General features: G+C 38.5%; 1 protein-coding gene across 25 annotated transcripts in view; it reads left to right on the top strand.

The window, feature by feature from the left end:
• The window catches only part of LOC131701899 (kinesin-like protein KIF1B), an 88,076-nt gene that overhangs the window by 40,351 nt on the left and 28,072 nt on the right, over nucleotides 1–19,653 (top strand). For 13 of the 25 annotated variants that reach the window (XM_059002582.1, XM_059002581.1, XM_059002589.1 and 10 more), the window contains 8 exons: nucleotides 3,264–3,343; nucleotides 3,453–3,528; nucleotides 5,613–5,692; nucleotides 6,765–6,871; nucleotides 7,263–7,346; nucleotides 7,662–7,842; nucleotides 8,284–8,356; nucleotides 19,545–19,638. In XM_059002582.1, the coding sequence (XP_058858565.1) occupies nucleotides 3,264–3,343; nucleotides 3,453–3,528; nucleotides 5,613–5,692; nucleotides 6,765–6,871; nucleotides 7,263–7,346; nucleotides 7,662–7,842; nucleotides 8,284–8,356; nucleotides 19,545–19,638 (775 nt within the window). Of the gene's footprint in view, nucleotides 1–3,263; nucleotides 3,344–3,452; nucleotides 3,529–3,813; nucleotides 3,877–5,032; nucleotides 5,096–5,612; nucleotides 5,693–6,764; nucleotides 6,872–7,262; nucleotides 7,347–7,661; nucleotides 7,843–8,283; nucleotides 8,357–11,329; nucleotides 15,099–19,544; nucleotides 19,639–19,653 lie in introns of those variants that run through there. The other 12 variants (XM_059002575.1, XM_059002577.1, XM_059002574.1 and 9 more) reach the window with 3 other exon arrangements.

The raw sequence follows: 19,653 nt of genomic DNA, 5'->3' as shown, positions 1-19,653 counted from the left end.
TAGAATGTCGCCCTGCTATATGAAAAGCTGGTTATAAATGTTTCCAAGTCATCTGTGGGGGGCAAAGACATTTTTTATGTGTTTTTTTGTATTATGATTCTTGTTCACAGTCAGTGTTCACAGTCAGTGTTCGTTACTGTGATGCAGACGGGTTCTTTGAACAAGCTCCTTGACTCTCAGCGTTGATTTTATCTGCAGCATGTGAAGCATGCAGTGTGCTTCAAACATTTAATCAGTGAATAATAAACACGCTGCTGCGGAGAATGTGAACACAGCATGTGCTTTGCACTGGTGCGTTCCCCTTCTGATGTGGTGCAGTTTGTTAGCAGTGGTGGGCGGGCGGGTGTGGGTTTTTTAAGGAATAACCTTGCTGAGGTCATGTTCCGGCTAGGCACCTGATCACCCAGTTTCAATGACAGCCCTGCAGTGTGTTCATTGGTTCAAACTTAGCCCTGAAAATAGCATTGGAATTAGGTGAGAAATATGATGTGATTGATCTCCATGGCAACTTGGCGCACTAGTATAGCAACTACAATATACAGACATTAAAACATTTAGTTGTATAAATATGTATGTGTAGCATTTTAATTTATGACCTAATTTTTTTATTTTATTTATATATATATATATATATATATATAATGGAATTTATTTACAGCTTTATTTACTCCTTGACCGGGGTAAAGATGTTACATAACCTTCAGGGACTGGTTATAAAGGAATCGAATGGAAGTCTTGTCAGTGTAGATTTAAAAGTGGTCTCTTTCTCTAAGTGGATAAGCAAACAGTTTACAAACAAACCACAAAACAAAAACCCAGGCTTCTCCTACATTGCATAGAGTTTTGAATAGAATGTCCAGTTGTGATGCTCACAATAGAGTGATTGTTCTTTCTATAGAGCAGTCAGCTGTAAAGTGCATTGCTGTGAATGTACTCTTTTATTGTACTGATTCACTGGGTGTTGTGGGGAGCAGAGCGTGGGGCTGGCTCTCTCTCTCTCTCTCTCTCTCTCTCTCTCTCTCTCGTTAGAGAGCTCAGCACAGGGCATCTTCCATCCATTAAGAGAGCGCTGTTGCCATGGAGACGTCGGGTCCATCTCTGCAGTCCCCCGATACTCTGTCTGTCAGCGAATGACGTCAGCGCACTACAAGATAAAACCAGTTTTTAAGGAAGAATACAGACAAGTTGGCCTGCAGAGTACTGTACTGTACACCCCGCTGCTTTGCAGCGTGAACGGAAAGCAGGCTTGGAATTGGTAGTTGAGGCACAAAATCGTAATCTGTTTACCCTTGATGAAAGCACCTGTATGTTGTTTTCAATGCCTGAGAGCATGTGACCTACATACTGTATCGGTCTGATTTAAAGATGAAGGGGGAAATAAATCAGTATTATTTCTTTGTACTGTTAAACCTAACTGGATAAATCCTCCACCATGTAGGGATTACACCGCCCCTAGTGAAGCACTGATAGGCAAAACAATTACCCGTTACCGATGGGACAGCTCACATACCGTTTAACATTGAAGTTAGAGTAGGCTGATTCAGAGATGTTAAATATGTATCTCTGGGAGGTTGCCCAAATTGATTACCAGAGAGTAAATAGCCAGCTTAATTAAACAAAAATTGGGATCACTTAAGTATTGAATAAGGCTCAAATATTGATAATACAGGGTAATTATTGACCTGGAATATAAAAATACCAATAAAACAATACTTTTGATATTGATCGAGTTCTATAATTCAACCAGCAGTTAGTATCGGTAGTTTGATCCTTCAATCTGTAACCTGTTATCTCCTGCTGTGAATCGGGTGTTGTTTTAATGGGACTCCTGATTTATAAAATACAATATTTGCTGTTTTTTTTGTTGTAAGTATCACCGGGATATATTCAGCAGGGAGTTTTCCATGTAATTCTATATTCTGCAGTCGGAAGTGCGGCCGGATTCATTAATGCATAAGCTTCTTAGCAGCTTTAATTCTGTGAATGATGTGAAATCCCTCTGGGACATTCACATTTCTTTCTTTCTTTCTTTTTTGATTGACATCAGCTTTGTTAGGCTCTTGGGTGGAATTTCTTTCAGAAGAACTCCATGGTCACTTGAGGCTTTGAGGAATTCTATCAAAATCAATTACTGATTTATTTATTTTTTATTATTTATTTTTTATTTTTATTTTTTTTGAGCGAGTGCTTCCTTATGAATAAAAAGCAGAGGGGATTTTTATTTCATGTGTTTACCCAACTATTAAAATAATGTTAAAATGTAAGCTGTATTATTAATCAAATCAAATCCTTTTGTAATGAATCCCTTTTTTTAATTTTAGTAGTACTAGATTTACCATCTCAGTGTACTGGACTGAAAGAGATCCTAAAACTATCAATGTTAAACTAAACACAATGTATTGATTATCTGTATGCATAATTTAGAGTGTTTGTCTCATCTGAAACTGAAGACCTGTACAAAATAAATGATGTATACTTTAGGAATCAATCAGAAATAATAAATCTGGTTATTAGCTATTTCTGTGTTCAATATACTGCCCTATGGGTAAATGCATTTGATTTAATGTGTTAGTTTCAGTATATTTGATTCTGCTGAAAAGGACAGGGTTTTGGGATGGATTTGTGAATTACCTGTGTTAGTGAAGGGTCACCTTTTTAAGATATCCTACTGGTATAAGCAGCTAACAAAAATATACCTCTCCAAGCAAATGTTTAATCAGGGAAAGCATCCATCACTCCAAATGTTCATTAGATTCAAACGTGATAAGCTCTTAATTATGTTAATAATACATATTGAAATGAAAGAAAAAAGATATGCATACTGTAGTTATAAATGTAGTTTAGCAGTGATTTTATACATCAAACAGACCTGTGCTTTGTAATTGGTCTCTTTTATTTAACATTTTGTTAACTTCAGTTCATTAGTGTCCATTTTATTCCCAAGCATAGCTGCTGTATGTACAGCTCACTTGAGAAGTACCAATACAAATGTGATCGGAATTGATTATTGATTGAGTTCATTGATTCTGGACAAATTAAGCTGTATCTTGGGAACCACAATTATAAAGCTATGTATACATTCGTTTTGTCATTTTATATACATTTATGTTACTAAACATAAATTTAAAAAGAGCTATTCATTTAAACTTTACCCCTATATATGTTGTTGTAACAGCTTGTTGGCTTATTACGGATACTGTGCACCTCTTAAATAAGGTCCTCGTATGAGATATTCACTAAAAACTTTTTTTTTTTTTTCTTAGGAATCAGAAAAGTTTATTGCAGAGCTCAATGAGACCTGGGAAGAGAAACTGAGGAAGACGGAAGCAATCCGAATGGAAAGGTCAGTTACTGGTTTACACAAGGATGCTGTTTCTGTTTTCTTACCGCGCACTATTAAAATGTTAACGAATGCTCTTACAAATTCTTATTTCCCTCCTTTTAAATCTCAGAGAGGCTCTGCTGGCTGAAATGGGAGTGGCCATTCGAGAGGACGGAGGAACACTGGGCGTTTTCTCTCCCAAAAAGGTAAAGTGCCTGCATCGGCTGTGGAGAATGGAAAGTATTGTTACTGTGGCTACTGACTTATGGTTATTGTAATTCATGTTGGTTGATTTGCAAATGGCTTGGATCTCAAGAAGCTGGTATTTACATTTACATTGTTTTTTTTTTAACTGCATTTGGTCATGTAACTTTCATCTCATTGCTTTCCTTGTATGATGCATTCCATTCAACTTCTAACTCCAGTTTCATTTTTGCATGTGTTTTTTTTTTTTGCTTGTTTTTTTTCCAATATAAAATCATTTCATCTAGATTTGCCCTCAACAGCCAACGTCCTTGTTTGACAGCGCTTTTGATTCGTTTCCAACTAACAAGGTTTGTGGGAGCATTGAATTCATGAGTTCGAGAATAGTGCCACTGCAGACACTTAACTTCGATAGTCAGCTTGGAAAAGTTGTATTCATATATCCTTGGCAAAGGATGTGGTTGTTATACGTCCAGTACCTTGTTTCTGTTCCTATTCTATGTATTTAAATTGCGCAGCATGCAATGCAACTGGTGTCCAAGGGCTGTAAATACTACAAAAACATTCATGGAGTATTATTATTATTATTATTATTATTATTATTATTATTATTATTATTCCTGCCTCTAGAGTTGCAAACTGTTACTCGGCTCTTTAGCAGGGCATTTCGTAGACTAACAACAAGCTTGTTTTGCTGAAGTTGTCATTCCAGTCCTGGTCACACATTGTCTGGCTTGCACAGAAGAGAAGCAGCTTCATAATAAAGCATTGGGGTGGGGTGGGGGGATTACAGACCACCTGCCTCGCCAGATGTCCCCTAAGATGATCAGGGAACAGGATTCATACTGTAATTTAGAAAATGGTTAAAATAATCTCTAATGCAACTCAGCCTCATTGTACTTGCATTCTCGTTATAAGCGCAGCCACTAAACTAGGGCTCCTGACAACACTGCTGTAACGAGGAAGCACTGTATCTGCAGTAAGATACGCTAAGTTGAAAGTTGCTGTGAAATTACTGAAGTGCTAGCTGTGTTGGGCACGAGGCAAATCCGACAATGAATATAATATGGCCCGTTCCATAAGAATAAAACATAATGTATGAAAACAAAAGCCTAGTGATCCGGCTAAAGGGATCTACCCAATCTATCAGCAGCAGTGCTTAGAATCGAATTCTGCAAATCAGAGTTTGCCTGAGGTTATAATATTCAAATACAAATGTAGCTAAACAATTGCAAACCACTAGAGGAGATGCAGGTACTTAACATGCTGATCAGCATTCAGTTTTAATTAGAAGCCTTGCTTGGGCAGCCAGTTCTACAAACCAGATATAGGTAGCTATGTGAATCATGAATTCTAATGTAGTTTTTTTTTTTTTATTATTATTAACATATGTGTCTGTGTCCTTTATTCTTTTTGAATGTATTCATTCATTTTTTGTTCCTCGCATGTTCTGTTTATTTGTCTTCATTCTTTCTCTCCCTGCTTCACTGCCATTCCACTGATTAGATTTTCGCTCCAAGACCGTGTGATTTATTTGCTGACCCTAACGGGGTGTTTTCCCCTAAAAAGGTTGGTGCAAAGGACTAGCTGTCCAAACTGATAGCAATAGCAGGCAGATGCTTGTGAGAAGCTTAATTGAAAAACAAATGCTACATTACATAGCTATGTACAATTCAATAACATTACAAGGATAGCTACTGCAATGGCTTATAACCCAGTTGTATTCATATTCTGCAACTGCTGTGTGTGTGTGTGTGTGTGTGTGTGTGTGTGTGTGTATATATGTGTATATGCAATACAACATGACAGTCATATTGCCAGACTAATTCATTCTCATATCACTGTCTGATCTCTCTTGAGTATTCACACTTCAGGACGAAGGGTGATGTTCTGATAAAGTCGGTCGTGCGTCATTATTAAAACATCTCCACACAGTATATGAGAAATGGCTGGATATATTCCTCCATGCAATAGATGCAAGTTATCTGGTCTAAGAGGAGCGTGAGAGGGTGCTTGTTATTGGTGATTTCTTATTACTCAGATTGTATTGTGTTTATTGTTTTGTTGGATTTCATTTGATTTGCAGACTCCGCATCTTGTTAACCTCAATGAAGACCCTCTCATGTCAGAATGTCTTCTGTATTACATCAAGGACGGCATTACAAGGTAAGGTGTAATTGGGTAATTCCATTACAGGGTGTTTAAATGTGACTTCCCTAGTACTGCGGTCTATACCTGCTGCTCTTCACTTCTTACAAATCCATGGGAATCAGATTGGTCTTTTTTTTTCCCCCAAAATGTTTTTTTTGATATTTCCAATACCTAATGAGCCTAATTTTGTTTTTTAGTAGCAAATGTAAGTCTGGAAGTCTGTTGTCAAAACCGTGTTGGCACGCCTGCCTCTCTGCACATATTCCCAGCTCTCTGTTTTGAATCTGGGTTCCACATACACGCTCTGCGATTTTTAGTGAAATGGGTAAAAGAAACTAAACTTTTCATGACAAACGTTGCGACTAGAAGTCTTCTTTTCAGTGTCTTCCAAGACATTTAAGAAGACTAGTCAAAATGTTTGTCATTGAATTTTAGTTTTTTAGTATTTCTTAATGAAAAGGGGTACACGCTTCTTGAAATTCACAAGACGGGGTGGAGTTAGGATGAGGTTGGGAGCAGTTTGGATAAGAAGGCTGTTTGGATGAAGGACGTTCTGCTGTACTTAATTACACATTCATAAAGCTTACCTAACCATATTTCTAATGAAGGCAGCGTATATTGGAATTCAATAGATCTTAGTGTAACGTTGTATCTATTTTATATTCAATAGAATACTTTTCACATATAACAAAGTCTGTTGCCTACAGGTGCCCTTGTGCTTCAGGGAGTCTGTTGCTGAGATGAATGGGGTGGTTGTGCAGGCCAGATAACATCAAAGCATTGTAAATCTCTAGAGAGGACTCTGAACAGAGATGATTAGGGCTGTCTCTTGTTTCACTGATGTGGCTGTGCTACCAATTCCGATTTTTTTTGCACGTTCAGTTGTTTGAAACTTCGCTCCCTCCAAACCAAAACTCTATCCTCATACCGTACCCTTAACCCTTTATTGGACGTTATAAAGACAGCATAGCAATGGCAGGCTGAAAAGAGTAAGGTTTCCAACTGTGAAGGACACTTCGTTGAGATTCTGACAGAGCTCATTGTGATGTGAAAAAGGCTCTGATTTCTGTTTGTCTGTTTGTTTCAGGGTTGGCCAGGCAGATCCAGAAAGACGTCAAGATATTGTTCTGAGTGGAGCCCATATCAAAGAGGAGCACTGTATCTTCAGGAGTGAGAGGAATGGCAACGGGGATGGTGAGCCAGTGCGGCAACAAATGAGACGATTGTCTAGCCTTTTTATTTGGGGTGGAAATTAAATGAAGGCCTTTTTAGACAGAAGGGCTCAGGTTCAGAACCTGTAGGAAAAGGCCCATGTGCATTACCTGAGCATTGCCGTGCCACGGTAACCAGTGATAGCAGTGCAACTCAAGAGCACAGATTAACTTGAGTGAGACATATTCTAAATGTAAATGCAAGGAGCATGTTTTATAAGAATTTTTTTTCAGTGTCAGATGTCAATCTGTAGGATATATTTGCTTACGCATTACTGGGGAGGGGATAATCCAGCAAGAAATCAAGTCGTGTACCATGTTATTTATAGTAGTAGAAGTGAAGTGTTTGACACAGGTCTGTTTTCACTCCTCAGTTATCGTCCTGCTGGAACCGTGTGAAGGGTCAGAGACGTACGTCAATGGGAAACGAGTCGGTGCGTCTGTGCAGCTGCGCTCAGGTACGCTTCGAGAAAAAGGAACCCAGTTTACCTTTTGGGAAATGTGACGCTCCAAAATAAAATCTATTTCTTGCCAGCAGACATTTTAATGTCTCACAGTATGTGAGCTGCAGATACCTGACTAGGGCCCGAGTGGATGATAGATCTCTTACTCTGCACTGTTGTTTTTGTCATGAGCTGCTTATATTTTCTACCTGCCGTGTCATCTGTTGTCTGTGGAGGACAGTTGGATTGGATTGATACCCACCTGAGTCTGAGCATTCGGAGTCATGCCATGCTGTCTTGTCCAATCCTCTGTGTCGCTTTCTCTCTCAGGCAACCGTATCATCATGGGAAAGAACCATGTGTTCCGGTTCAACCACCCCGAGCAGGCCCGCGCAGAGAGGGAGAAGACTCCGTCCGCAGAGACCCCCTCCGAACCAGTGGACTGGACCTTCGCTCAGAGGGAGCTGCTGGAGAAGCAGGGCATCGATATGAAGCAGGAGATGGAGAAAAGGTAATGGTGCCGCATACATCATCTCACCAGCCCTAGGATTACATTTTATTTCGGGTACCAAATAAAAAAATATATATTTTATGCTGATTCGTGAGCTGTGCAAAAGGCAATGATTCAGGGTTCCTTATATTTAATACCAGTAAGATACTGGTGCTCTCTTCATTTTGTGTGTGTCTAATTTTTAAGATGCTTCCAGATCTGCAGTTCATTTTAATGTCTCTGCAAGTTATGTATTATTTATATTACTGCAGAGAGTGACTTAAACAAAAGTGACTTTCATCAACATCTGTTCGTTCGGTCTGCTTAACATGTCACTCGCAGAAAGTTTGAAGGTTGAAGCAAATTAGTTTTGGAAATGCTACAGAACCGTTTCACAGCAATAGGGCTCTGTCAAGCAGGACTTCTACAGAAATATGAAATCAATATTTATTTTCTCCTCAGGCTCACAGAGATGGAAATCTTGTACAAAAAAGAGAAGGAGGAAGCAGATCAACTTCTGGAACAGCAGAGACTGGTAAGACAAACTTCTGGTTAATACCCAAGAACTCTGTGGTTAGGGACAGATTTATTGAGTTTTTGCTCCAAGGCACCCATTTATTTTATGCAAGAAATCAAGATTGTTATGTTTCAAATGCAGAAATAAAAAAAGCCTAAGTTCTGTTTTGAAGTGCAAAAATGTTGAAACGTATTAATGGATTAATTCAAAATGATGGCAACGCATAGCCATTATGAAGTGTAGATATGACTGCCATACACTTTTGATTTAATTCAGGCCTTAGTTGCAGGGAAGAGTTGTTCATTTATTGTACTTAAATTTAACGTTGCTTCATAATAGTACCCCCTTAATATCATTTTAAAGACTCCTATTTGCACATTTTATTTTTTAACTAAATGGTGCTAGCTTCACTGGAGCGACAGCTCTTTAAATCCAACCTAAAAGCCTTTCTAATGTTTAGGATTAAGCCATTAGTGCACGTACATGTTGTCTCCTATTATCTTGTCTTTTAAATTAGAACCTGTTCAAGAATCTATCCAACCTCAGACCTACTTCTCTTTAGTTTTTTTTAGTTTTTTTTATTGGGACTTATCCAGTACTTGCACAGATGGCTTTAGTTAATAATACTGTCTTGTTATTTTTGTAATATTAGAAGAAGCAGATGCAGTTTTCCTACTGTGTGGATTTTTTAAAAGTTGTAAGCAGGTGTGTTGTTGATGCCTGGACAGTACTGCTTCTTCACTGTGACCCTGCTCCAGGGCTCTTGCACTTTTTTGTATTAGAATGTTCTCAAACTACTTATTGTAAGTGCATGTTTGATACCACTCCTCTTGCATGGAATTCTTCACTGAAATTGTAGGAGGGGAAAAAATCTCTCCACATTCTCTGACCTTGCAGATTATGGTGCGATTTGGCTATAAAACCATTCAAATTCTCTAAGCTGTTTCCATTTTTAGTCCATTTCGTCATTATCTCTTCTGGTGGATAATACTGAACCTTGCTAAGTGGCAGCTAAAGTTTTGTAAATGTGTTACGATGACTGTAAAAATATGCTGTAGATTGAATGCATACGCGGCTCAGTATTTGGAATCTCCCTTCTATAAATGGTTAGGTCCTTGAAAACAGATTAATTTCTTAACAGCTATGTTAAGAAAATGGATCTTTCAATTTGAGTGCAACAGTATACACTCTCTTTAAATGATATCTAAAAAAACAGCTGGATTCAATTTTGCATGGGTTTGGTTTTGGTAGCAATCGTTGTGCTATGACAGCATGTTTTTAGTTTTTTTGTGTTTATTTCATTAATAACCTGCATTTAGGTAGAATCCAACTAGAATAACTAAAAGCAACTGAACTGTTCTGCATAGTTCGTTTGGTTGCATAAAATATATTTTTAAAGAGAAACTTGGTAAGGGTTGGAAATACCAGAGTTACATTAACTATTGTATTCTTCCTATTTAGATTCAATTTGAGTTTCAGTTTCAGTCATCACATTCAGAAGTTTAAAGCACCCCAGGGACATCAATAGAGCGCTCAGAATAATGTGCAGCTACAGGAGTGTAACTGTTAAATTGTCCCCCTGCAACACATTGTCAGGGTTGGGGTCAATTTCCTGTTTTTGGATTCCAATTCCTTTTTAACATCAATTCCCAATTCTTTCGAAAGGAATACTGCTTGTGGCAATTTTGACCAGTTATGTGCTTGGGCTGATTAAGAGGGAATTGATAATTTATTTTAAAAAGTAATTGGAACAGGAATTGACCTCAACCCTGCACTCAGTGTTGCATTTCGTGCAACAGATATTTCTTCTAACCACTAGGGGCAGAGTGTTTCAGGGGGGCAGGTTAGTAGTTGCTGGTGTACCTGATGTCCTTAGAGCTTCAACATGATTTTAAGAACTCTTGACTCCACTGGTTTGCATAAAACTTCGGTGTTTTAAAAAGTCCCCAGGGTGTACTAAATAAAAACAGAAACTGATTTAAAGGGAAGCGAAACAAGAAGAGACAGAACAGTAAATATCACTGATATTTCATACCAAGTAGCTTTTTAAACTCTGTCTTGTCTTCGTGTTTTTATTTTAAAACTTCAATGCAGTTGGTTATATGAGCAATGCATTGTTTTCTCAAGATCCTTTTGTAGTTTTAGATGGAACAATATTAGAAACAATGTAGTTTAGATGACATTGGTTTAACAAAGATTTATGACAGTGTTATCGGTCTGAAACTGCATGAAGGTAAGCTATGGCTAGCTTACACCTTTTGACTGTGTTTCTGAATGAGCTACGGTATGATGAACTTGCTTTTGATATCATATGACCGCCTGAAGTTGGTCATTACCCACCACTTTATTAGTTTCTAATCACCGCCTTGGATTTCTGCTTCCTCTTCATTTAACATGAGAAACTGCTTTTCCTCTTGAGTAACTTTTACTTTAACAATTATATTAACACTGCTTCTTAACCCAGACACACCTTCCCCCCTGTTCTAAACTGGTTGTAAACAAGCATAGACTGCACTTGTGTTACTAACATCCGTATAACACTAGAAGAGTCTGAACCACACCACTCTGCCTCATCTCTGCCGTGGACTTCAAATGGGGATTGCAGAAACGGCAACCACATTTTTGCATGTTTTGGTAGCATGCCTGGGATGCAGCTTTAAAAATATCAACAATACAAATAAGTTTAAGAAAGAAGGAACCTTTTACATTTTTCATTATTGATTTGAGATTCATGTATTTAATTTTTCACAAGTGTGCAAAATAGACACCGTTATCCATAAATGTGGTATGAGGTTCTTTTTTTCGATGGACAATTAATTTGAATTCTCGATTTTAAACCAAAAAATAAATAAAATTGTCCTCCTAACCCATGCTTCATTTATTGGTTCTTATTTTGCATATTTATGATGATTTTCTTCTTTTAAGTTTCCATTTTAATTTTCGTTTTTTTTGTTTTGTTTGGGCACCTTTTTGGTTTGTTTCTTTTTAAAGGACGGAGATTCTGATAGTGGGGATGATTCAGACAGGAGGTCTTGTGAAGAGAGTTGGAGATTGATTACCTCCTTGAGGGAAAAGCTGCCTCCCAGCAAGCTGCAAACCATTGTAAAAAAGTGTGGCCTACCCAGCAGTGGGAAAAAGAGAGAGCCTGTCAGAATGTACCAGATCCCCCAACGAAGACGCATCACCAAGGACTCCAAGTGGGTAACCATCTCAGACCTCAAGATACAGGCAGTGAAAGAGATCTGTTACGAGGTGGCCTTGAACGATTTCCGACACACTCGGCAGGAGATCGAAGCCCTCTCTATTGTCAAAATGAAAGAACTCTGCGCCCTGTATGGAAAGAAAGACCCAAACGAGCGCGACTCCTGGCGCGCAGTGGCGAGGGACGTGTGGGACACTGTAGGTGTGGGAGACGAGCGCATCGAGGACGTGATGACAAATGGGAAAGCCGTCTCCGACGTGGACGACCTCAAGGTGCACATCGACAAGCTGGAGGACATACTGCAGGATGTGAAAAAGCAGAACAACATGAAGGATGAAGAGATCCGTGTTTTAAGGCACAAAATGATCAAAATGGAAAAGGTGTTGCCTTTGATTGGCTCCCAGGAGCACCAGGAGAAACCGTCTGCTGCTAATAATCATAAGAATGTTTGCAAAAACGATTCTCAAGCTCGAACCAACAGAAAGTATTTGAATGAAGATCAGGAGGGTAACAAGGAAGAGCGAGTGTCCCAGCTCATGGGCGATGACCCGTCCTTCAAGCGGGGTCGGATGAGGTGGATGAGACAGGAGCAGGTTCGTCTGAAGAACCTGCAGCAGCAGGAGATCACTAAGCAGCTTCGCAGGCAGAGCGGCCCCCACCGCTTCATCCCACCCGAAGATCGCAAGCCAAGATTTCCCTTCAGGAGCAGTCCCCAACACAGGAACTCCTGGAGCCCTGGAACACACATCATTATAACTGACCAAGAGGTGATAGAGTTGAAAGTTCCCAAGGAAGCAGTGCAGGAAGAGAGTGGAGAGGCAGAAACCAAGAATCCGGAATGTGGACAAAACATCTCCCAACAACATGGGGCTCCCTCCTACGGAAAGACAAAGGGTCAGGATCCAAGTCAAGGCCACAGACACAGCTACAAAAACCAGCAGCAGCCAGGGCGCTGGAGGAGCAACTCTTTCAATAGCAGTCAACAGCAACAGCGTGGGCTGCATCGCCAAGCCTCCAACTCAGCTGAGTCCTTGCAGTCTCCAGAGGAGTGGCAAACGCCCCAGAACCCCACGTTTCACCAGCCACGCTACCACCAGCAGCAGCATCGCCAGCCAAACTACTACAACAGCACTTACAGCGACAACAGCTACGGGAATTTTCAGCACTACAACCAAACCGACAAGCCTAATCATTATAATAATTTCACCGCACCTCCGAGAATGCGAAGACAGTTGTCTGCACCTAATCTCAAAGCAACCCAGGAAACGACTGTGTAAAATGTCATTAGCTGAACTTGTTTTCAAACATATAAGAAAGAGAACATTCTCAAGAAAACAGGAATTAAAAAAAGAGACTCCCAACATTGTTTGAATGATCCAGTTATTACATCTGTGACGACTAATCTGTTGCACTTGAGCAGAGCGTGTGGTTGGTTGATCCAAATTGTAATTATATAGTAAGAAAAGCACAATTTTATATCTGTTAGAAGTATAGTGTAACTTTCCATCCCTTTCAGTTTAACTACACTGGGCGTATTTGTAACTAGCTATTATGTTCAGACAGGTTCATTTTAAAGGAAACATAGCCTCTGATACCAGTAGCATCCAGACATTCAAATGAAATGTTTATAGACGTGCCTAGAAAAGCTATCCTCATGTGGAACAACCAAATGGAATAATAGCGGTGTTCCTAAATTACATCGTGAAGGGTTGCCATTTACATGCTTGTTTAGTTTCAGGTCTGTTTATATAACCTGGATACTCAGATTGCCTGACTGTAAGTGATGGAAATGTCAGAGGAAAGTGCTTTAAATTGTATGGGAAGCAGAGAGTGCTTAATTGATCTCCAACGTTACATTAACATAATTCTGCATTTAGCTCCTGCCAGAATAAATACCTCACTATTATAGCCTTTCTTTCTTTCTTTTTCTTTCTTTCTTAAATCTACAATAACAAGGACAATCTTTCAACCTGCTATTTTTGAGGTCTAAATTTGATTTAGGGGTTGGTTAAATCTCTGAAGTGTGAATTGTCCAAAATCTAATCGGAAATCTGGCTGGGATATGAATATTATATTATATCTTTCGTTGAGAGCATTGCAAAGATATCTCCTGATATTAAAAACCAGACATGCAAACTTATTTTTATTATTAGATTTTATTTATAGAAGTAACAGGTTCAGAATAAAATCTGGAATGGTTCAACGTGTTTCATTCCTATCATGGTATACTACAGCAAATCCCAGCAAGCATTTGTTTTTTCTTTATTGTTTTTCTCACATCGTGGGCAGATTCTGAGAAATTGGCAAGTAGCAAATCCGACAGGATATCTATAAAAAAGATCAGTAACCAGGAAGGGAAGTCCTGTTTCTGGTTGCCATGGTAGCAGGATACAGGTTTTACAGCCTTCAATTTTATATATATAAATATATATAAATAAAACATAAACCCATTATAGAAATGTCTTTAAAAAAAATATATGTACGCTTTTATATGTAATACTGCTTCGTATAATATGAATCCCTTCTGTTTTTGAAATTCTTTTGGAAGAAAATGTCTAAGCCAGTCCTGTTTTTATATTTTAATCCCAAAAGATCAAAGCTTTAAAAAAAAAAGCAGCATGTTTCATTGTAACTCTCTTCAGCACGAAATCATTTTGCCGAAAGACAGCCCTACAATAATAGGTTAAATGGGTTCAGAGTCTTGTACAGGGAAATATATCACAAATGATATCGGAGGCATACGAAGACCAGGATTGGTTATACATTCCCTTATAGTTATCTTCACCTGTAATATAGGTCTGCAGTGTTGAAAGAACCTGGTGAGATTGAAAACGCCCAACAAAATAAAACATGATGATGGATGTTGGTGTTTTTATTAAACTAAGAGTTCAGAAAAGGACGTTGCACTAGCTGCTGTTTCTGAAGATCAACGATCACATGCTCTTTCCAAATGCAGCATGTTTGCAAAGCACAATTCTTTTGAGATTTGTATACATTAGTGCCTTTCAGCCTTCAAGCTTGGAAAATAATTAGCCAATATATCCTCACAACACAGAAACGATAAGTGCCAATTCTGATGCAAGCTGCATGCCCTTTTCCTCTTCTTTCCTTGTCTTTTGTATTACTAAATGTGCCTTTTAGTGTTCTTCTAGTTGTACAATAAACAGCACTAGATTTTAAAATGTAATGGTGCTAACATCTTAACTAAACATGGTAACAACAAAAATAGCTGTCAAAGAAACATATAGACAATGTTAATGGTTCTTTTAAAAAAAAAAATATATATATATATATAATAAATTGAGGAAAAAGGGTATTTGTTGTACCTCTTTTGTTCACTTTTGTACATGTTACCTAAGCCTTCAAATATATTAAACATGATGTGCTTCCATCTGACCTCAACTGCCATGCTTTTGAAAGTAGATTGGTGTATCTGTGGCACATGCTGATGTCAGTAATATTTAGGATTTGACTGTTTTTTCAAGCGAGTCAGAATGCAAACTGTGTTCTGTTCTATCAAGTACCAAGTGAAATAAACTACCAAGTACTGAATGAAAACTTGTGCTCTGGGTTTTTTTTTTTCATACTTCCATTTTCACAGAATCTCTAAATGAACTATTAAGAGCTGTATAATGCTTATTATTTTAAACACTGTCTCCAAAGGATTCCTTTCAGTGCAAAATAAAATCTGATTTGATTTCTACCTTAAAGAGATATATGCTGCAAATTCCACCATTTTGGTCACTTCATTGCACTGCGTGTTAAAATTAAAATCTTTAATAAATAACACCCTATGCTATTTATTCGGAAGATTTATTAAATATGTCCTTGAGCAAAGTATTAAAGAAATTTCTCCTACAGCACAGCAGAGTCTAATAGTTCACTTTCTGTGCTGGTGTTCAAGCCAATGCTTTTTTTTTTTTTTTTTTTTTTTTTTTTTTTTTTTATACTCAGAAATGGCCAGTATGTATGAATGTAACCTACCAAATGGATCCCTGCAATACATCACTTTAGGCTGCATTGCATCTCCAATATATGACTGCAGCCTGGCATGGCCTTGAGCTTAAGGTCAGAATGCTAAACGCTTTGGATCTCTCGGGGGTGCCGAGCTGTTCCTTGTGTTGGTTATACCTTGGGGGCGCCGAGCTGTTCCTTGCGTGGGTTATACCTTGTGGGTGCCAAGCTATTCCTTGCAGCAGAAGGATCAAGTGTTCCTTTGGTGATGAATGAAGGAACATTATGAGACAATCTCTATGGAACTAGCAGAAGTACAGAACGTTATTTACACCGGTATGTATTTTGGCACATGCTTGAAGGTAGCACAGTATAGCTGTTATGTGATCATTGTATTAGCCACCGCTGTTTGAAATAGAGATATCATTTTATCTACTCCCCCACAAAATCTGTTTTATGAATAAATATAGTTTGATATTCACAACCGTTCTGGAATATGAAAATTCTTTATTATAGATACCTTTGCATAGCTGCTGAGATATTGAAGCTAAAATAACTTCAAATGTCATTGTATTGGATATGCTAACTGGAAAGTAGATATGACTCTAAACCCTCACATGACATACAACACAAGGTGGTAGATTTATTATTCACATTGAGTCAGATATTCAGTGTCTGGGAGTTTTGACTGGTTTGCTATTGGTACAGTACAATGTCATCGTCTGTTCTTTTTTTCAGTTCAGGCCTGTTAAACTAGACTGGTGGTTCCTATTCACAGGACAAACTCATGAGGTGTTTAAGGCATGATGAATAAAATGACATTTTATCTTTCAGAAAAATCAATTTTTGATAACTGAGCATGGCAAAGCGAGAACGCTGTTACCATCTACAGCACTTTGAATAGCACCCTGAATTACAGATTGGAGTCCCATTCAAGTGGGCTTTTACACTGCATCCTGTGTAGGTCAGACAAAGTAATACTTGGACTCTTATTGAGAGTGCTGCATATGATAATAGCATTTTCATTTGATAAAAATGTAGCCATTTGACAACAGTAAGAAAAGTGTAGAAATTTCAAACTTCGATACAAACATACTTAAATGAAAGCTTGATTTTATTTCTACAGTATATTGCTTATTATTCATGTCAATTAAGAGCAACACAAACTGGAATACCTTCGTTCATTTTAAAAGTTGTTTTCAGGACGGATGCATTTTCAGTTTGAATTATATTTCAAAATATAATAATGGTCTTCATCCAGAAACCATGCTTCAGGCCTTGAGTTGTCATCAATATGAAACGCAAATACCAGCTTCAACAAAGTCACCGAGGGAAATTAAAATACCAAATCAAAATATATTGAATAAGATATTGAAAAAGCTTTCCAAATCCAACTGTTATAACATGTGAAGCCTTGGACCCCTTCAAATAATCAGTGTATAGTTATCTGCACTGTGGGTGAGCACTCCTCCCAGGAAAATGTATTTCAGATAAGTGGATCTTACCAAGTAGGTGTATAAATGGCTTCCATTGATAACAGTAAAGGTGATGACTTGTATTGTACAGCCCATCCTTTTTGAAACGATCGAATTTCCACATTTTGTCTTCTGTTTCAGCACATGTTTCCTGTTACCAACGTCATCTTTGAACTACCACTGTGTAGTATGTTTCCCTTCCCTTCCTGCAAGCTCGTTATATACAAAGTGTTCAAAGACGATCCATTAGGGACACATGTGCTCTCGATGCGGTAGTGATCCATTAGGGACACATGTGCTCTCGATGCGGTAGTGATCCATTAGGGACACATGTGCTCTCGATGCGGTAGTGATCCATTAAGGACACATGTGCTCTTGATGCGGTAGTGTTGGAAAGAGTCTTCATTGCTCTGATTCTACTTGAGCCTTCTGTTTAGATCCAATTACCAGCTACTTGTGTTGCTCCTCCATCTGCATCATTCACAATGGGGGGTCTTACAGCATGGCATTACTTTGTACAGTGAATTGAACTATTTAAATAGCTATAGACGTTCCTTTTCTTCTTCCACCTTTTACTTAAGGATATCTTAAGACCCGTTCAGCTGGTGAGTATCTTCTGAACTAAAGGCATTTGCTGTCCCTTTTCTGAAGTGACGCTGCACTCCCAATTTTTCAGTAACATGCTGTACTATTGGCTAGATTCTCAAAGGCCATTTACTCCAAATTGTCATTTGCAAAAAACAAACAAACAAACAAACAAAAAGTGGTTAACAAACCAGAAAGAAAAAAGCTCACATATTGAATTGAGGGGCTTGTGAGTAGAAGTTCTTTCATATGTGTTTTCAAATTGTATTGTTGTTTTTTTTCACCGCTTCAAACAAAAATAAAGCTGATGGACTTGGAGTAGCTTTGAGAATCTAGGCCTATAAGAAATAAGAGAAGCAGTCTAGCAGTTATCTCTTCCAGCCCAGGTCTTTGTACCAACCATGTTTTCATTGTTTAATTGAGCCATCTTAAACTCCATCCAATTCTGTGTATTATCTGTTAAAACGGGGATGGAATGACCCTCCAGGATTGGAATTCAGACCCCTGATCTAGACATTGTAGTACTGATGGGGCATGGCTTAATCTCAGCACTTGTGATGCTGGTAAATTCAGGGTTTTAACACTTTTCACTTCTATTCAGTATTGTGTACCATTGCAGTTCATTACAAGAACATGAGAGCGTGTTCTGCACACAGGCCTCCAACGTACATCTAGAAGGTTATTTTACCCAAAGCCTCCAGACCCACGTTACTGGGTACAGCTATGGTCAAAAGTTTTGAAGCACCCCATTGAATTAACAGATTTTGCTTCATAAAGTTGACTGAAACCTGCTGAATAATGTTGTGTTAACATATTGAATTACATACTGCTTTGTAGTTTTCCATATACTTAAATCTAACATGAAATACTGTACTACTATTATGGAATATCATTTTATAGTTTCGTTTTGATGACATGATGTTAAACAAAAGATCTAAATTATGTTCATTTTATTTATTTATTTAATTCTGTCTCAATCCTAAAACTCTAGGTGATGCAAAATCTTTGGCCATAGCGGCAGTTGTGATATACAATTCTATTTAACCTGAGGTTACTACCTGAGGAAATCATTTATGCCACTTGGAAAACTCATTATCTTTCGGATTAGATCAGGTCAAACAGGTGGACGTGCTGCAGGGAATGTGAAATGTAGGTCAAGCTGATCCACGTGAGTCTATTTCATGCTCCCCCCTTTTCTGTGGGGGCTCCACAGTCGAAGACTAAGCTGTTTTGACAAAGACAACTCAAAACCTTACATGTGGGTAAGAGAGTGATCCAACCGGCTTTAATTCAATCTGATTAAGTCATGTATGTCTCATCCTTCCTTCAGGCTTTCAGATACTGAATTCACTGCCGAGCGACTCAATAGTCTCAGTGACCGTGCATGGTTATAGACCCTAACACTGGTGTAACCAGGCTGAAGTAAATCAGACAGGAGTCCATGGCCCCAGCAATTGTAAATGTGATTTGGAGACTCTTGAGCTTCACAGCCAAGAAGATGCAACATGAGAGCAGCTCCCAGAAAGTGGGGGCGATGGTACTCTTAAGAATTCACAGGGTGGTAATAAAGTGGAACATAACTTGCTGGCACTAACTGGTGGGCATTAAGGTTCGAAAGGACTTGCAGCGAACACCTACAGGTACTGTAAAAGTGTTAACTGCTTTACATGGACACCATTAGGGAAGGGTCTTTTTCTCCATACAAAAATACTTTGGCATCACTGGGTTACAAACAGGAGAATCATTCTACATCAGCAGGGACTGTTTTTCAAATACAGTCTTGCACAGCAATCCACATGTTTTTTATAATGGCTACAGTATGTAATCATATACATTTTGTTAACTCTTTTTTTTTTTTTTTAAAGGTCATAATACAGTGTGTTTCCTTTTAACAGTCCCTGTTTTTCCAACAGCGCTGTCTTTCCTCTTCTCTGAAACCCTCCATCTCTTCTTCGTCTGTCTTCTACATGTTCCACTCTGTCATTGACAGGTGTACGAGAGCAAGCTGCAGGAGCTGCAGAAGCAGGTGGAGACTCGCTCGATAGCTGCTGAGACCACTGAGGAGGAAGAGGAAGAGGAGGAAGGTGGGTTCAACACTA

Source organism: Acipenser ruthenus, chromosome 27 (genome assembly GCF_902713425.1).
Source record: "Acipenser ruthenus chromosome 27, fAciRut3.2 maternal haplotype, whole genome shotgun sequence".
Classification (NCBI taxonomy): Eukaryota; Metazoa; Chordata; class Actinopteri; order Acipenseriformes; family Acipenseridae; genus Acipenser; species Acipenser ruthenus.
Note: the sequence above shows the minus strand (reverse complement) of the source record. Positions and strands in the feature narration are given on the sequence as shown.